The sequence below is a fragment of the Stenella coeruleoalba genome (assembly GCF_951394435.1).
Source record: "Stenella coeruleoalba genome assembly, chromosome: 2".
Classification (NCBI taxonomy): domain Eukaryota; kingdom Metazoa; phylum Chordata; class Mammalia; order Artiodactyla; family Delphinidae; genus Stenella; species Stenella coeruleoalba.
Window position 1 is genome coordinate 79,953,063 of NC_137147.1, and position 17,216 is coordinate 79,970,278.

At 36.1% G+C, this 17,216-nt stretch overlaps 1 protein-coding gene across 4 annotated transcripts in view; it reads left to right on the top strand.

Moving 5' to 3' along the window:
* CDIN1 (CDAN1 interacting nuclease 1) overlaps nucleotides 1–17,216 on the top strand; it is a 219,523-nt gene that overhangs the window by 49,944 nt on the left and 152,363 nt on the right. For all 4 annotated transcript variants that reach the window (XM_079912234.1, XM_079912235.1, XM_079912236.1 and 1 more), the window contains exons 2-4: nucleotides 8,377–8,422; nucleotides 9,314–9,378; nucleotides 16,404–16,464. In XM_079912234.1, the coding sequence (XP_079768360.1) occupies nucleotides 8,377–8,422; nucleotides 9,314–9,378; nucleotides 16,404–16,464 (172 nt within the window). The remainder of the gene's footprint in view (nucleotides 1–8,376; nucleotides 8,423–9,313; nucleotides 9,379–16,403; nucleotides 16,465–17,216) is intronic.

A 17,216-nucleotide genomic window follows, 5' to 3' on the forward strand; every position in this document is an offset into this window, starting at 1 on the left:
TTCTTTCTTTTTTTCCCCTTATATCCAATTAATGCAATACATTTCCCACAACTGTTGATACACACTACTGTCATTGCTCAATTTTATGTATTTTTGTTATTTTTATTGTGATTTCCTCTTTAATCTATTGGTTAGTTAGTAATGCATTAATTTTTGAAAATAAGGGTTTGGGGGGGGACTAACTTTTTAATCATTAAATTAAAATTTAATTACCTTTTCAGCAGATATAGTCTAGCCAAGTCCTGAACAGAACCTTTGACAGCTTTATAGAGCTGGAGGACAAGGTTTAGAGACCAGGGTCCACCAAAGGTGGGAACTCTTGCAAATGTCCCAAGCTTTGAGGTGGGACCCTAAAGGGCTATACCCTAGGAATTAATGTGGACTGAAAGTAAAAGAGCTCTACATTACTATATTTCACCTTCAAGTTTACTTCACTGGCCTAAAAATTCAATACCTGAAATTGGACTAAGGTGATCCTGGACTCCTAGTGCTCCCAGAATCAAATCAGAATCCTCTCCAGAGAAAGTTAATCATTTTCGTATTCAGATTATTTATAAAGCAGTTTTTCAAGTAGTATAGCACATAATGGGAGATACTCAGTCACATAAGGACACATGACAACATAAATGGGAACCAGTAGAAACTGTAGAAATAGACTTAAAGGGGCTCTGGTTATTGGAACTACTAAACAGAATTTTTATAATCACAGTTTATTCAAGATGTTAAAAAAGAAGATTGAAACTCTTCAGGGAACTTATTTGAAAAAAGAATCAAATAGAAAATCTACAAGTGACAAATAACAGTAATTGAAATTGGATGGATTTAACTCAATGGATGTATTTAATAGCAAGTTAGACATTACTGAAGAGAGAATTAGTGAACTGGGAGATAAATGAGAAGAAAATATCTAGAGTGTAACAGAGAATAACAAAGAATAACAAAATGCTGTAAAATATGAAGAGAGAGTAAGAGATAGAGGATACAGTAAGGAGGGCTAACATACACTTATTTGGAGTCTTGGGTAGGAGAAACAGAGTGTTAAAGCAAGTTTAAAGAAATAATACTTGAGAATATTCAAAATGTTGAAATGTATCCAGTCATATATTTAAGAAGTCCAGCAAACTGTAAGCAGGAGCTTACTAAATACCAGAGTTAAAACTCCTAATAACCAAAGTTAAAAAAAAAATCTTAAAACTGGGTAGAGAAATAAGGCACATTATCATTGAAAAGAGCTGAAATTTGAAATTTGACATCACCAACACATCTGCACTGCTGGAATTATTAAAAGAAAGTTATTCCGGATGGAAGAGTGGAAAAGGAAGGAAGGAAGGGCAATGAAATGTTCATATGTGGATATATCAGAATGAACAGAAACTGTATAAAACAACAGCAATGTCTTGTGAATTTTAAGATATATGTAGAATTAAAACAACGTCAGTAATATTCTATATGTCAGAAGGGGAGAAATATAGATAGTGTTGCAAAGTTTTTGTATTTTCCAGGCAGCAGTTAATCACCAAGGGGCCATGTGTTTATGTAAGATAATCATTAATAGTATAAGAGTATTCAACTTCCAAGTTGCCAGGGGAAAAATAATGAAGAATAAGTACTAAATCAATTTAAAAGAATACAAAAAATGAGAAGAAAGGAATGTACAGTGATTAAGAAAATTAGCATTCAGTAAGATGATAGACTTAAACCTAAATATATTAGAACATACATTAAATGTAATCAATTGTAATCAAATCAGTGTGGTATCTGTGCAGAGATAAACATATAAATCAGTGGAGCAGATTAGAGAGTCCCAAAATAGACCCTTAGATATTTGGTTTCCTCAAAGGCAACAAGATAATTCAGTCGGTAAATGGTGTGTGACCAATTGGATATATGTACAAAAATAACAAAAATAAAACGTGACTCCTATCTCAATGCACAAAATTAACTCAAGGTAGATCATAGGCCCAAATGTAAAAGCTAACATTCTTAAGCTTCTAAAACAAAACATACAGAATTATCTTCGTGACTATGAGTGGCAAAGATATCTTAGGAAAGACACACAAAAAGTACCAATAATAAAATTAAAGAATTGCAACATTGGACTTCATCAAAATTAAAATTTTAGCACTTCAAAAGACAGCAGAAAGAAAATGGAAATACAAGCCATTAACTAGAAGGTGTGACAAGAACGTATAGCGGTGGGAACTCTCCTTTAGTGTTGGTGGGAGTTTAAAATTGTTACAAACACTTTGAAAAAGTGTTTGACAGTATCTACTAAAGCTAGAGATTTGCATGTCAGATGACCCAGAATTCCACTTCTGCATTTATACGCATCAGAAATGTGTACACATATGCACGAGGAAACATGTGCAGGAATGTTCACAGCAGCATTATTCTCACTGCAAAAGACTGGAAACAGTTCAGATGTTCATCAATAGGATAGATAAACGTGGAGTATACTTATACAATAGAATATATTATGCAACAATGAAAATGAATTAACCTCACATAAATTAACATGGGTGATTCTCACAGATATATTATTGAGTGAAAGAAGACAGAGGCAGAAGAGCACACACTGTGTGGTTCCATTAAAATAAAGTTTATGAACAGGCAAAGCTAACCTATGGAATTTAGGGGTACATATTTGGGTGGTAAAACTGTAAAGGAAAGCAAGAAAGTGATAAAGATCAGATTCACCTGCGAGAGGGAAAGGGTGATGATCAGATAGAGTGCCTTTTGGGGTCCCAGCAGTGTTCTATTTGGTGACCTAAGTGGTTACATGGTTTTGTCTTAAGCATGATAAAAATAATTTTAAAAGGTTAATGTGTTATGGCAGGAATAAATGTTGATATCTTATGTAATGAAGGCATGTTACAAAAAATGTTTAAAACACAATTTTTGAAATTTTACTTTTGTGTATAGACAGACAGACAGAAAGACACACACACACATCAGACACAGAGTAAAAAACACAGGAACACAGACGGACACCTATGGATTTTACACAGAATATGTACTATTTTATAACTAGGAAACTTCATTAAACATATAATAAAATTAACACTTATAGAGGGTGTTGTCCTCTGTAGAGAAGGTTGATTGGGTTTATACCTGTGTTGTTCAGGGAAGGATTTAAAGTTGCTTTGTATACAGTAAATAGCATTTGAGCGAAAGACACATTTACAGTCACATAGAGACACTTCAGACAATGGTGTGGTTGGTTATTAACAAAATATACCTTAGCTGCAGGAAGAATAATGGAAATTACCCAACAATTTTTTAATCCTTGACTTTTTACTATAGGAAAATTTTTTTATATAGTTAATTAAAGGAAAACTGCATTTTGAGTTTTTTAAAAGCGAATATCGTCTAAGGCCATAGAATTTGATCAAAACTCTTGACCTCCTGTGACTTCAATTTTCTATCAAAAAAGCAAGAATGCCCACCTTTCAGGGTTGTTTGGAGTATAATGTAACATATAAATGCTTAACCTTAAGCAACGGGTATTAGCACACATTAGAAGGGCAGATTAGCATGGGGATTAAGGGCTTGGGTTCTGGAACTGGACCTGGATTTCGATTTCCAGTTCTACCACTTACCTAGTTCTTTAATTGTGTACTTTCTTTAACTTCCCTTTCTCCATTTCCCCATCTTTAAAATAAGGACAATAATAGTACCTACCTCAGAGGATTGCTATGATGGTAAAATAAAGGGCACAGTATAGTGTGTAGCACAAAGTAGGTGTTCATATAACTCTTAGCTCTTGCTGGAGGTAGAGCTGTTTTGGATGTGACTTCAGTTTGTCAGCAAAATTAGTTAAGTGCCTGGGACAGTAACCACTTTTTTTGTATATGTAAAACATGGGTGTAACTTGTAAGAATTTTTTGTGATAGTTGATTACTTCTAAGCTTAATGGTGCCATCTGTATAGTCATGTGTGGGAATATTTGCTACTATTAGGCATATAATGTAGTCTATATCCTCACTATGAAGTTGGAAATTAGAAAGAAATGGGTGTGGGGGGTATGATAGATACATTTTTCTCTATTTCTTCAATTTAGTTTATATATTTTTTTCTTTTTTCTCCCCAGTAATTTCCCAGAATATCAGTAATCTCTCATGACTCTTTCCACTTCACATTGTTATTTTCCTAAAAAAAAAAAAAAAAAAAAATTAGTAGTACTGCTGTACCAAGCCTTGGTGTCTTATTGAATTGCATTTTGATTTTAGAGGGGAAAAAAAGGCTCTATGTTTCAAATTTGTATGTATGGGTGTGGGAGGGAGTGAGAGAGGGAAGTGAATTGCTTTTATGGAAAACCTTCCTAGACTAGTGCCCTGAATCACTGGCCACATACAGCCAGTGTTTTATTGTATTCTTTCATGGGTTTAGAGAAGTTGTACCTTGTGAGGTCTGCAAGCCTGATGCTTTGTAAGAGTATCTTGTTTTATCTTCTTAGGTTGGTTTACTGCTTCCGGAATTCTAGAAGCAATATTCATTTTGTTCAGAGGATTTCAAGCCCATTAGAGTGTAGACATTGACACATCATAGATTCTATAGCAAAAGGAGCTTGAAAGTTGAATAAAAACATTTATTTCTTTATGGTCTTTTTCAGAAGTTGGGCACTTGAAAGAGGAAGAACTTAAAGTATAAAGTGTAGTATCTTCTTCCTGAAGGTTCTACTTGCTTTAAGTCTTCACCTGGGAACATCAAGACTTCCCCCTTGTAAGAATGTTGCGTTGCAGCTAAGTCTGTGCTAAGTTCTGCTCTTAGTCTTTGCTGAACCCATTCAACTCCCTGATGTTCATTTTCTCTAATATCCTTCAGGTTATTGAGTATCTTAGCTGGATGGGTGTGGACACACGTTGAGTTAAATACTATATGGGGCACTGGTTTGTTGCCTGTTTATGTACCTGGCGTTTGAAGTTTTGAATGCAATATAAAATGAGGGTAATCAGTACCCCATCAATGTTTAAAATCTGTATGGAAAAGGCATTCACACATAGCAATTTATGATCTCTAGTCAGTCTCTGATGTCAGTTTAGTGACACAGTGACAGACAGAGGAACAATTTTAAGGAAGCCAAATACAGTAGCTGCCAGCTAGGAAGAGAATTAGAAAGTATAAAAATGGACAGCCCCTTCCAAGTATTGCATCCTGTACAGGTGCCGTCGTGATAGGGCACCCTGTCTCTGAGCCCTCCCTCGATTGTGTCTCCTACTTCCTAGGCACATAGGAAATAGAAACCTTTCTCTCCTCCCTCCCTCCCTCCGCCCTTCCCTCACTCCCTCCCCCACTTCCTTTCCCCCCTCTCTTCCTTCCTTCCTTCCTTTAAAAAAAAAGGACATGTGTTATTACTCAAAAGAAGTATGGAAGGTAGTCACTTCAATTCATGGTCTTGAGCAGCTCAACTGTGTCCTCAAGGACCCAAGCTCCTTCCGTCTCCTGTCACAGGTCCTCAGTGTGTTGGCTTTGTCCTCATGCTTGTTTCCTTGTTTCCCCATTGCTGCAACATGACTACTGCTGCTCCGTAAAGCCATTTGTCACACGACTCAGACAAGGTTTTACATAGCTAGTGTAGGAGTCTACTCACATGCTCTTCTTTTCTCAGATACCTGCAGGGTGAGGAGCTTAATATGGGAGGGTAGCATGGGAAAAAAACACAAAACGATCTTTGAAGAGACTTTGGGCATTTGTGCAAAGTAAGTGACTGTATTTTTGAATATATAAATGGAAAACACATGTATGCTAAGTGACAAGTATATGCTCCAAAGTCTTGAAATATGTGAGGATTCAGGGTATGATTTACTTCACTAAGTCCCTAAAAAATATGTGAGCGCTTGACAATGTTCTAATTTTTGCTTTTACGCACGTATATGTTGAAAGTTTCCTCTAAATCAGTTCCTGTCCACTTTAATGTTTTTATTTTGGAGGCATATTTTCCCATACCCATGACCTCAGGACATTGTGGACGCTCAGTGAAACCTGCTGATGGACTGACTGTGATGTTTAAGATAAGCCTTTTAGTTACGCAGAATCTTCTCCTCTCTTCCTCTCTAGCCAGGAACCATATTCTTTGTGAACCTAAGGAATGTTGAATTTAAACCGTAACTTCTGTGGCTCTTGCCAGTCAAATCAAACAGTAGGGGAAATTGCAGTGGAGGGCAGGCAGAGGTGGTGAGTTCTTTGAAGCTAGGCCCTCGAGGTCATGGTTTCTCCACTCACCAGTCTTGCCTTGGGATCCCTTCTCAGAATCCACACACTGGAAGAGAGTAACAAATAATACACACTGGGGTCAGTGTCTTAGCTGCACTAAAACTACTCTCCGGTTCTTTATGTCGTGAGGCTTGTTCACAACGCTCTTTTGTGAGCTTAGCACACACAGGAAGAGAGCATTGACTGACAAACTACCTAGCAAAGATCAGTTAGTTCTCTACAGCTTTGTCTGGTCAGCCAAACCCAAAGCCTTTTGGACCCGAGTCTGTCTTTCTATTTTACTATGGTAAGTCATTTTCTCTTTTTAGCTCTAGCCAGGTTTTGCCCCCAGTGTAAGCTGGAATTTTCTCTCTAACCCACTTGGCCGCTGAGAAAACGTGTTGCTCCATAGGCTATGTCCATGGTTTTAGCTGAATTGAATTCTAAGCTGTTTAAGACAGTTTCCTGATGGAAGGCGTTATCTTGTCCTCAGTTTTTACAGTGCTCTCAACTCTTGACCAACATCTCACTTTGAACTGTTTATTCTTGGGCTTATTCCTTCTGCTGTCTGTTAGTCTTCCCTTTCTGAGCGTCTACTATTCTACTCTTGTTTTATTCAGTTTAGTTTCCTCCTCATTAGTCATTGGTCCCTGACTTGCCCATTACATGCACATTTATATCCATCATATTGTTTGAGACCAAGAGACTGACATTTTGCCTTCCATTAATTGGTTAACATAAATATATTTTGCTGTGCAATGAGGAGGGCTGTATTTATTGTACATAAATATATAACATAGTGACTCATTCAGTAGTTTATAAAGATTTGTGTTTAACTTTGCCATTTTTTTTCAGGAGTTGGTTGTCAGCAACCCTACTAGAGTATGTGATTTGCATGTGAAGCTCAGGGAAGCCAGGCATAATAGGAAGATTTTATACATAGAACTGGCTTTTTCAAAGGTGCCTTCCATTTTTAGAGACATTGAAAAAGTTATAATGGATTTATAATTTTATTCAATCATTTCTCAGTACTTTTGAGTTATTAAAACAGTCCTTTAGTAATCATTGGTTTTCCTTGATAAACATTTATGGTGTTTTTTTAAACATATTCTTTTGTAATCTAATAAGAGTGGAAAGGGGTTAGAAGCCAAATCTGTAATGATATGCAAGAGATGACAGTACTGACAGTGAGTAAAGAAATATGGTGTCATTGCTTTTATTTCATACTCTCCAAATTACCTGTGATGAGCTTAAGCAGTCTCATTCATGAATAGAAAAATTTTAATTATTCACAGTGCTTTGGTGTACTATAAAAGCAGAATTATTAACACTGTAATTTGCTCGGATAGCATTTGGTAGGAAAATATATCAGAAATAATTAATTGTTTTCAAGATATGATAAGGCAGCTGTATCTACAGGGGGCAATCAGAAAGAATAGTAGTGGGCTATTGATTGCTTTTTAGAGAAAAAAATTCTGTTCCATTTCTAAATGTTAACAATCGTAAGAGGAAAATTCCCACTTGGGATGAATGTTTTCCAGGTTGCTTCATTGCCAGGTGTTTGACATTGCATGGAGTCTTAGATGAATAAGGCTTACGGCAGTCTTAGGGAATGCTGTCCTCAAGGGCCTCAGCTTTCTGCTATGAAAGCTTCTATTTTCAAAGTAGGCCAGTATCGGTGGGAATGTTCCAGTGGTCTCTGTGCTACCTCTGGTGAAGAGCAAAGTTTCCCCCCTTGAATCTGAGAGACCTACAGAAGAGGATACCTACCTGCTAACAAAATAAATTTCAGAATGTTGCCAGTGAATGAACTGCATTTTCTACTGTTTATGGGATTTGACTATCATTTATCAATGGGAATAAACCTTGCCTCTTTTTGGTCCCTTTTAACATACCTGCATGGTACAGATATGATTTATAATCATTCTAAAGTTTAAGAAAATCCAAATCATATGATAGTTTGCTTTGAGACCATCCATATTTTCCCCTTTCCCTTTTTCTGTCTCCTTGACCTAGCAGCAGGAAGCCTTTGTTTGAGGTGTTCATCTGGAACAACTTTTCCACACTTGTTTTCATGTTCTGTTAGATTACAGGGCAGCAGGCCTACCTTTGAAGCTCCTTTCTCTTTTGTTTCTTTGGCGTGCACTCCAGTAATTAACTTTGTCCTTCTTTTATTTGTTCCAGTCAATCGCAGGCCACTCTGCTGAGCATCTTCTCCCAGGAGTACCAGGTTAGAAGTTTTCTCCTTTGTGAGGGTTGACAGGTGCCTAATTGAATGATGAATGTCCCTTTATTTCTTTGTAATTGAACTGCCAGCTCTCTGATTGGGTTGGAGGATATTCTCCTTTCCACATCGAGCACCGCCTGCGTCTCAGTGGAGGCCTGCCAAGCCTACCCATCCATCTGTCTAATAACATCTAGCCTTTGCTTATTTGGTGGACCTGTAATAAATTATGCTAAACCATTATTATTCTGACAATAATAATTTCCCTGTGTTGCGTGGTTCCATGTGCTAAATGTTTGCTGACTTGCACTGTCAGTGCCGCTTTCCATTGCTGACAGAGATGATGATAAATGACCATTGCTGGAGTGGCAGAAGGCAAGAGAGGCAGAAAATGGAGTCATTTATCATGAGATGACAGGTGTCAGTCAAGTGGCAAGTCTCTATGGAATTACTTTTTGTAGTTTTCAAATAAGTTGTTTTTAAGCAATGTTCTTCCTGGTTAAAAATGGCAATTGGATTGTAAAACTAGAGTGCGGAGGACTTAGATGGAATTGAATTGAGGGAAAATTAATACAAAGGTTGAAACAAGGAACAAGTTTTTCTTTGCCCTCTACAACCCTAAGCAAACTTAATTTAGATTCAATTACTATGACCCTGTTGGCTTTTACATATATACTGTACCTTGTGGTACAGTCTGGAGACATCCCAGCCACGCAATAGAGATTAAAATGCATAGGTTCATAGAGTAGAAGGGAAAAAAGATCTACCACCACCCAAATCCCCAAACTATTATTCGGTTTGTCCTTTATGTTAGACATTGGAATCAAGAAATGTGTCATTTTTGTTCTTGAACCTGATCTGTGACACAACATAAAAATCTTTTTTATTTTGTTTCAGAAACATATTAAGAGAACACATGCCAAACATCATACTTCGGAAGCGATTGAAAGTTATTACCAGAGGTATGACCTGCCTGCCCCACTAGAGGGTATCATAATACCTATTAATTGTAATAATAATTATGAATAAATTAGATTAATAAATTGATTTTCTATATAACATTCCAAGGCATCTTGTTTTAAGTCTCTTATTTAAGACTTCAAGTATATTTTTTTTAATTTCTCAAATAATCTGTTATATGGATTTAAAGAATATGGTGAAACCATCTTAATTTACATGTGTGTGAAATCTTTACTATGTAATAAATTGTTTCAGTATTAGAAAATCTCAGTTGGATGCTTGAAACTGTAAGCACATATCTTGGATAGATGCGTATGTTTATGCATACGTATATCTACACGTATATGTGAAAGTTCTCAAACCAATTTTATTTCTTATTTAAATCAGCAAGTTGAAAAGTATATTAGAAAATAAGATTAAATTTTGGTACAGTTGTATTTTGCATCGTCAGTATTGGGTTAGCCATTTTAGAAAGGCAAAAAAAGATATAAATCAAGTAAGGACATAAGGAGGCACATAATAATGTACAACTGTCAGATTTTAAGAGGGGTTTATATTTTAAAAGGAAAGTCTTGAGTATTGAATCAATAACATGATGTTCAGGAGATATTTTAATTTCAGCCTAATTTATTATAGCTCCCAACCTCTTGTTCTGAAACAAAAAGAATCTTTAAAATAGCTCCTTTTTTAAAAAATTAAAAATTTTTTGGCTTTGTAATATGAGTGAATAACTTATAATGGTAAATGGTTATGGTTTGCATTAGAAATTATTGGTTGCTTTCTTAAATATTTTAAGGGCATACTGGAAAGGAAAACAGTTTGAAATATGCTCTTAAATTATTACACTTAAGATTGACAGAGCAATCTTTCTGTGGTGAGAGTGACACCACTGATTTTAGATGAATGATTTTTATGCATGAAAATTCTATGAATTAAATGAATATGCAGATAAAATATTGGTATTATGTTTCTGTAAAGTCTTTTTTTCTTAAGAATTGAGTGTTTATTGAAGTTAGATTTTTTAAAAAGTATTCACTATGCCATAGTGGTAAAAGATATATTCTGTTTTGAGTAGAAGTGTCTGTTAAAGAAATATACATGCATACACACACACACACACACACACACTTTTATACCTAGGAGAGTTACTCCTTAAGAAGCCTTTGTAAAGTTTGAAGTGATTTATTCAAAAGTCATAATCTCCTCAGTGAAATTAACATTTAAATTAAAGTCATCATCTAAATCATACATATAAAATTGAGAAAGGCCCATGAAGTGCTGTGAAGCCAACAACTGCTTTGGCAACCAGACTCTCCACTGAAAGACTGAAAAGTGGCTCATGTGTCAAAAAATACATTCTTATTTATAAAATTTATAGTCTTAGGCTTTCATATAAAAGTATGGTTCTATTCCAGATTTTAAGGCCCAGTTAACATCAACAAGGGAAAATAAAGCATTTCCTAGAAATTTGGAGATTTGCTAACAGGCCATGGGCTGCCCTCTAATAATCTTTTTTTTCATCGTAAAAAAGCCGTTTTAATTAGATGATTTCTAAGATCTCTAAATGCTGCTTTTAAAAAATTTACTTTCATTAAAAACTAAATTTGAGGGGCTTCTCTGGTGGCGCAGTGGTTAAGAATCCACCTGCCAATGCAGTGGACACGGGTTCGAGCCCTGGTCTGGGAAGATCCCACATGCCACAGAGCAACTAAGCCCGTGCGCCACAACTACTGAGCCTGCACTCTAGAGCCCGCGAGCCACAACTACTGAGCCCACGTGCCACAACCACTGAAGCCCACATGCCTAGAGGCCGTGCTCCACAACAGGAGAAGCCACCGCAATGAGAAGCCCACACACCACAACAAAGAGTAGTCCCCGCTCGCCGCAACTAGAGAAAGTCCGCACGCAGCAGTGAAGACCCAACGCAGCCAAAAAATAAAATAAATAAATAAATAAATTTATTTTTTTTAAAAAAAGTATGTTTGATTTCTGAGGTATGAACATACTTTATTGGATTACCTGGTTAGTTTAGGCCAAAAACAAAGATCTTTAAGTATGGTTACTCGAACAGTTGATTAGGTAATAATGAAAATATAGAAACATATTTGTATTTCTTTAAGTTTAGTTAAATGTGAGAACCTCAATTACTTTGAGGAGTCACGACATTTGAAACACAATCTTGAAGTTAGGCTGTAGTGGACCGTCTAATAGGAAAGCAGTCCGACTGGTTTCTTACTTTACCAGCCCGCTTCCTGACTTTTCTGCCCTGCACTTTGTGCTTGTAGACGGGCTGTGTTGTTACCTTTCAGATGATTTGACCTCACAGGTCTCTTGTTCTAAATGTGCAGGTTGAATGTCCCTGTATTCTCTGTGGTAAATTGGCCTTGAAAGGTTTTTGTTTCCCAGCTGATTAGAATAAAGGCAAAATTATATCAAACCATACTTAAGCAGTTTGACAATCTCAACAATTTCTTCCTTTCTTTTTCTTTTATAAAAGTAATACATGCCTATTGTGAAAATTAAGTACATTTTTAATGGTATAAAAAAGAAATGAATGGATTGCCCATAATTGTGGCCCCCATAGATAACCACCGGTGTTTTTCATTCCAGTCTTTTGTCAATCCATTTTTACATAGATGAGGTCATCCTGTATATGCAGCTGTGAATTCTGAATTTGATACTTGGAAAAATACATATTATTTTGAAAAGAGCGTTTTGTAAACATTTTTATTTTATTACTTCATATGAAGGTATCAGAATTTACTGAATTATTCCTCTGTTGAACATATATGTTTCCAATATTCTGATACAAATAATACTGTGATACATATTTTGGTGCATAAGTCTTTGCATTTGAATTAGTTTCTTAATATTTCTGTAGATGGAATTACTGGTGTAAACAATAAGCATTTAATGATCTTATTATATGTTGTCAAATTACCATCTAGAAAGATAGTAATGGTTACATTTCTACTAGCAATATCAGAGAATTCCTGTGTCTCTGTATTCTTGCTAGCATAGAGATGTTCTCAATTCAGAATTTGAAGTCTGTATTAAAGACCATACAATCCACAGAGTAATTCCATCATGGTTAACTGAAACTTCAAAGTATCCAAACAACAGTAGAAAATGTTTTCCTAAGCTTTTGAATTACTGAGGAAATTTCCTCAGTTCTTCATGTTGTGTGCGTATAGACACAGCTTGTTCATGTTGAAAAGAACTCTCTTTTCTTTCCCACTGTACTAATGGCATTTTAGTTCTAAACAGGAAACATACTTGGTAAAATTTATTTAGATTTATCTAGATCAGTGCACATGGGCATATATGTGCACACGCACACATACACAAACACACGCAAGTTGGTCAACTTTACAAGTTTCCTCATCAATAGCAAAGTTTAGAAATACTGTCTCTCATCTCCTCCTGTCTCTCAACACACACTGTCTGAGGGGCCAGCTTTATTAGCTTTGCAGAATCAGACCAGTTGGATTTTATTCAGATGTTCACATGGAAAAAAGGTTAGTTCAAATATGTTACTGATACCACATGATACAGATAGTTTCTAAAAATTCGAACCACTTTTTTGTTTAATTAGCACCATTTACTTTGCATTCACTGTGTCCCATCTACTATGCTAGGAACCAAGTATAAGAACCACAATACCTGTCCTCAGCTGCTCTGTTTAATGGGAAAGTAGTTGCATGCATGGAGATGGATTCCAGAGATTTTTGATATAGAATCAACAAAGGTAGTATTCAGATGTAAGCTTAGTGAAGAATTTTGGTAGATTTTTGAAGTTTTACCATTATAGTTATAAAAATATTAAGATTAAATAAGTTTGCCTTATATTTAAAATCAATATATATTATTTTTAATCTTAGATGCTAATAGATCTTTCACACTCAAAAAACGTCATAAAATGGACCTTCTGGGAAGATCTTTTAAGGATGGTTTCACCCACGAGATATACATTTATTAGTCCTCCTGTGGCAAAGCTGGAGGATGACATACAGTCTATGCAAAGTAATTTCAATTTGCAGATAGGCATCAGGAAGGTAGCCCAGGTCACCTTAATGTAGTGTTCAGGATTACATTTCTATATCCCAGTTACAATTCAGATCTTTGCTAAGGACCTGCTGGATGAAGGTTCAACATTGATTTGTGTAGCCCTACCCCAAGGAGAGAGAAACAACCGATTATAACTGTGTGAATAGTCTATGCTGTAAGTTTGCACAAGATGTTTTGAGGATGGAGAGAAGGGTAGCATTAGGAATTTCTGATTATGACCTTACTGAATGTCTTCTGTAATTATCATGCTCCTTTGATTGCATATCTAAAAATTTGAGTAAACCTGATCTGTCACTTGATATGGGGGACAGTTAAAGTTCCCAGAAAGGACAAATGCAACTTCAGATTAATTTTAACTTAATTTCTTTTCCTTAGCACTTCTGAAGTGTTATAAGGTATAGGTGGGAAACAAATTGGGGAATAAATACAGTTAGAAGCAGATCTACCCTTTTCAGCATATGAGGACACCTCAGTAGACTTTGGGAGATCAGCGGTCCATTTCAGAGATTTACTGCTTACCAGCTAGGGGAGCCCAGATGGGTTTCATCAGTACTCTGGAGTTTGGTTTCTTTATATGACCAACTGGGAAGAGTAATCAAGCTCATAATTAGGAATTTCCACTGTATTAAGTATGAACATGCTTCAACTATTATATAGACTATACAGATATAGGGGGCTAATGTTGTCGTTTGACCAACTCCTGTTGCTTTAAACTTAATAGAAGTGTTCTATCGGTCATTACCAGGATTGTGATTGATGCAGCATTTATATGAAACCATATAATTTGGACTCAAAATGATAGTTTCCGGGCACAGGCAGTGATCTGGGGTCTAGCTGTTCTCTTTCCAAATTAACCCCTGAGAAGAGGTTCTGCTCTGGTCTCACAAGAGCCTTTCCCAGTCCTCAGATAGCCCAGGCACATTCCTGACATTTGCACTTACTGTTCTCTTGCTGGGAATGTTCTTCCTCTCCTGGCTGGCTGCCTTCCTTCTTGTGGGTTTCTACTTCAGTGTCACTTCCTTAGAGAGGGGCTTCCTGACCAACCCATCTAATTTATATTATATTGTAGCATATGTCATTACTTTATATATTTATTTCTCTTTTTCTTCTCTGTCTCTTCACTGTTATATAATCTCTGAGATGGCAGAAACCAAAGAAGTTTTGTTCCCTTCTGCTTCTTCAGAACCTGGAATAAGACCTGACAACTAGTTAGCTCTCAAAGATACTTGTGGGATAAATGAATGTTAAGTAGAGAGTTGTAAAGATATACTATTATCAATATAGGCTTAAATACCCTGACCCAGAATCAGAATGCTTAATGCATGTGCGCTCTGGTTAGTTGCTCCGACTTGACGAAACTGATTGTTCCTTGAGCAGACCTATCAGTGCAATGGAAGTTCTGTAAGTTGACATGAAGGTCTTAGCTGACCTATTTCCCAGGGATCTTTCTTTAAACCACACTTGTCTTGTTTGTTTTTATTTTGTTGTTCCCTTGCTCCTGAAATGAAAGTACTTATTTCCCAGTTAGATTCCTAAACAATTTATTCAAGAAAGGGCCAATAGATGAAAATGGATGTATTAGAATTACTTCGAAGTTATAATGATCCTGAGACTTTCCCCACCTTAAATAATTTGATTTTATTCCACTTCATTTATTGGAAATCATACATCTTTATAAGCATACCTGTGAAATTAATTCAGTTTTTGCTTCTGGCCGTTACAGGGAAGACCTCACCTGTTTACTTTGATTTTTACTATCAAACAAATGTTGTTAGTTTATTCAATCAAACAGTATACTATAGAGAAAATGTTCATACTTAATTTTATTTTCTTGCCTAAAATGGCTTTTTAAAATTATTTAATTACTCATTTATTAGAGAAAAAATATGTATTCAGTATTACAATACAATCACCTATTATAAGCCAAGAACCGTGCTAGGCATAATAAATTGAATAAAATGAAATTCTTCTACCTTCATGAGGCTTTCAGCCTTACAGTCGGGATGGGTTTGAGGTGGACAAGTAACTCGGCAGATACAGTGTTCTGGGCTAAGTGATGGAGAGATGGACAAGGTGCTCTTGGATTGCACATGAGGGATACTTAATGTTCTCCCAGGTCATGGTGGATGAAAAAGGCAACATACAATCTGAATCAGGAGTTATCCAGGTGAAGGGCTGGAGTGGGGAACAGTGACTAGAGATGAGGCTGGCTGAAGAGAGTAGGTAGGAACCAGATTATGAAGATCCTTACGAGAAGTTTTAAGTGGTTATAATTTAATCTTGAGATTTAATGTAGGGCTTTTGAAGTGTTTTAAAGAGGAGAATGGTATGTTCAGGTCTTTGTTCTAAAACAAATCACTCTGGCTTCCATATCTGGGATGAATTTGGGGAGTTGTTTGTTTTGCAGGGTTAGGGGATGCGGAGAGCTGGAGGTTATGACAGAAATCCAGAGCAGATAAGATGATGGCTTGTATTACCTATTAAAGGTGTGCTGACCCACTGATGAAAAGTCTGTTCCATTTTTTTCCTAATAAGGTGTCAACCAATCCTATGAACTAAAAGTAAATAAAAAAGTGATATGCTTGCATGGATGCGTTTTTCAGGAGTAAACTTATTTCCTTCCCATGAGTGGCTGTGGTATAGATAAAGCCAGGGTGATAGGGATAGTTCTTTTCAAAATCACCTCTGTGTTCACTTACATGTTAGGAGGTGAACACAAGGGAGACCTGTGTACTCAGACGTCCTTTCCCCAACTTCAGTTAGTTAGTTGCCAGTGGTTTTGAGGTAAGTTGTTTTTGTTATTCTTTTCCCTTCAGTGCTCTCCTATGACAGTAGCATACTTTAACTAGAGTTGAGCGTGGCATTTGCCCAGGAGAAACATGTACACACAGGGGATGCTGACAAGTCTATGCTGGCCTTTTCTTGTCACTGCATTACCACTTGGCTTTGTCTTGTCTAGGTATCTGAATGGAGTGGGGAAAAATGGAGCTGCCCCAGTACTCCTGGAGCTAGCCAATGAGGTAAAGTTATTGTTATTATTTTATTTAACCTTACATAAAACCTAAGGGGCCTATCTAGAGTAGCTTTGCTTAGAATTAAAATTAACCTTAAAAAAAAGAGAAAGATTTTGAAATGCAAAGCAGATAAAACATTTTATCTTAGATGCAGTAGACATTTAAATTGCTCCCTGGTCTCTTTGTACTTTTAATAATTGGACCAAGAACTTCATATATTAATAAATCAGTTAACATAATTAGTCTACTTCTTTTAAAGCACATGCGTAAACAGCTTCTTGGTTTCTTGTTTTGTGGGAAATTTCAACCAAACAGCTCAGGACATGCTCTTCTTTAGATGTGTTGTTTTAATTTAGTGTGAGACATACCTGTGTCAAGTACAGAGATGTATGCCAAGAAAATCTATGCTGTCATAAAAGTGAAGAGAGAAGTTGTGTACCTAAAGATGTAACATTTACTTGATTCATTTGTTGTTGTTGGCAAACTTTTATTATAATAAAAGATACGTGCCTTCTAGAAAAGCCTTTCTTTATATGAAGAAGCATACTCTTCTTATTAACACCAAGCATGAAGTGATTTGTTGAACTTATCTGTTAACTCTTATCTGCTTCTGTTTGGGGAAACAATAATAGTCTTACATTTAAAAAAGGAAACCCCAAAGACTTCCCATGAATGAAGAAGCTGTAAAAAGTTCATAATAGTTGCAGAGCGCATACAGAAAAAATAAAATATTTAATTCCTAAACTTTAAAATATTTA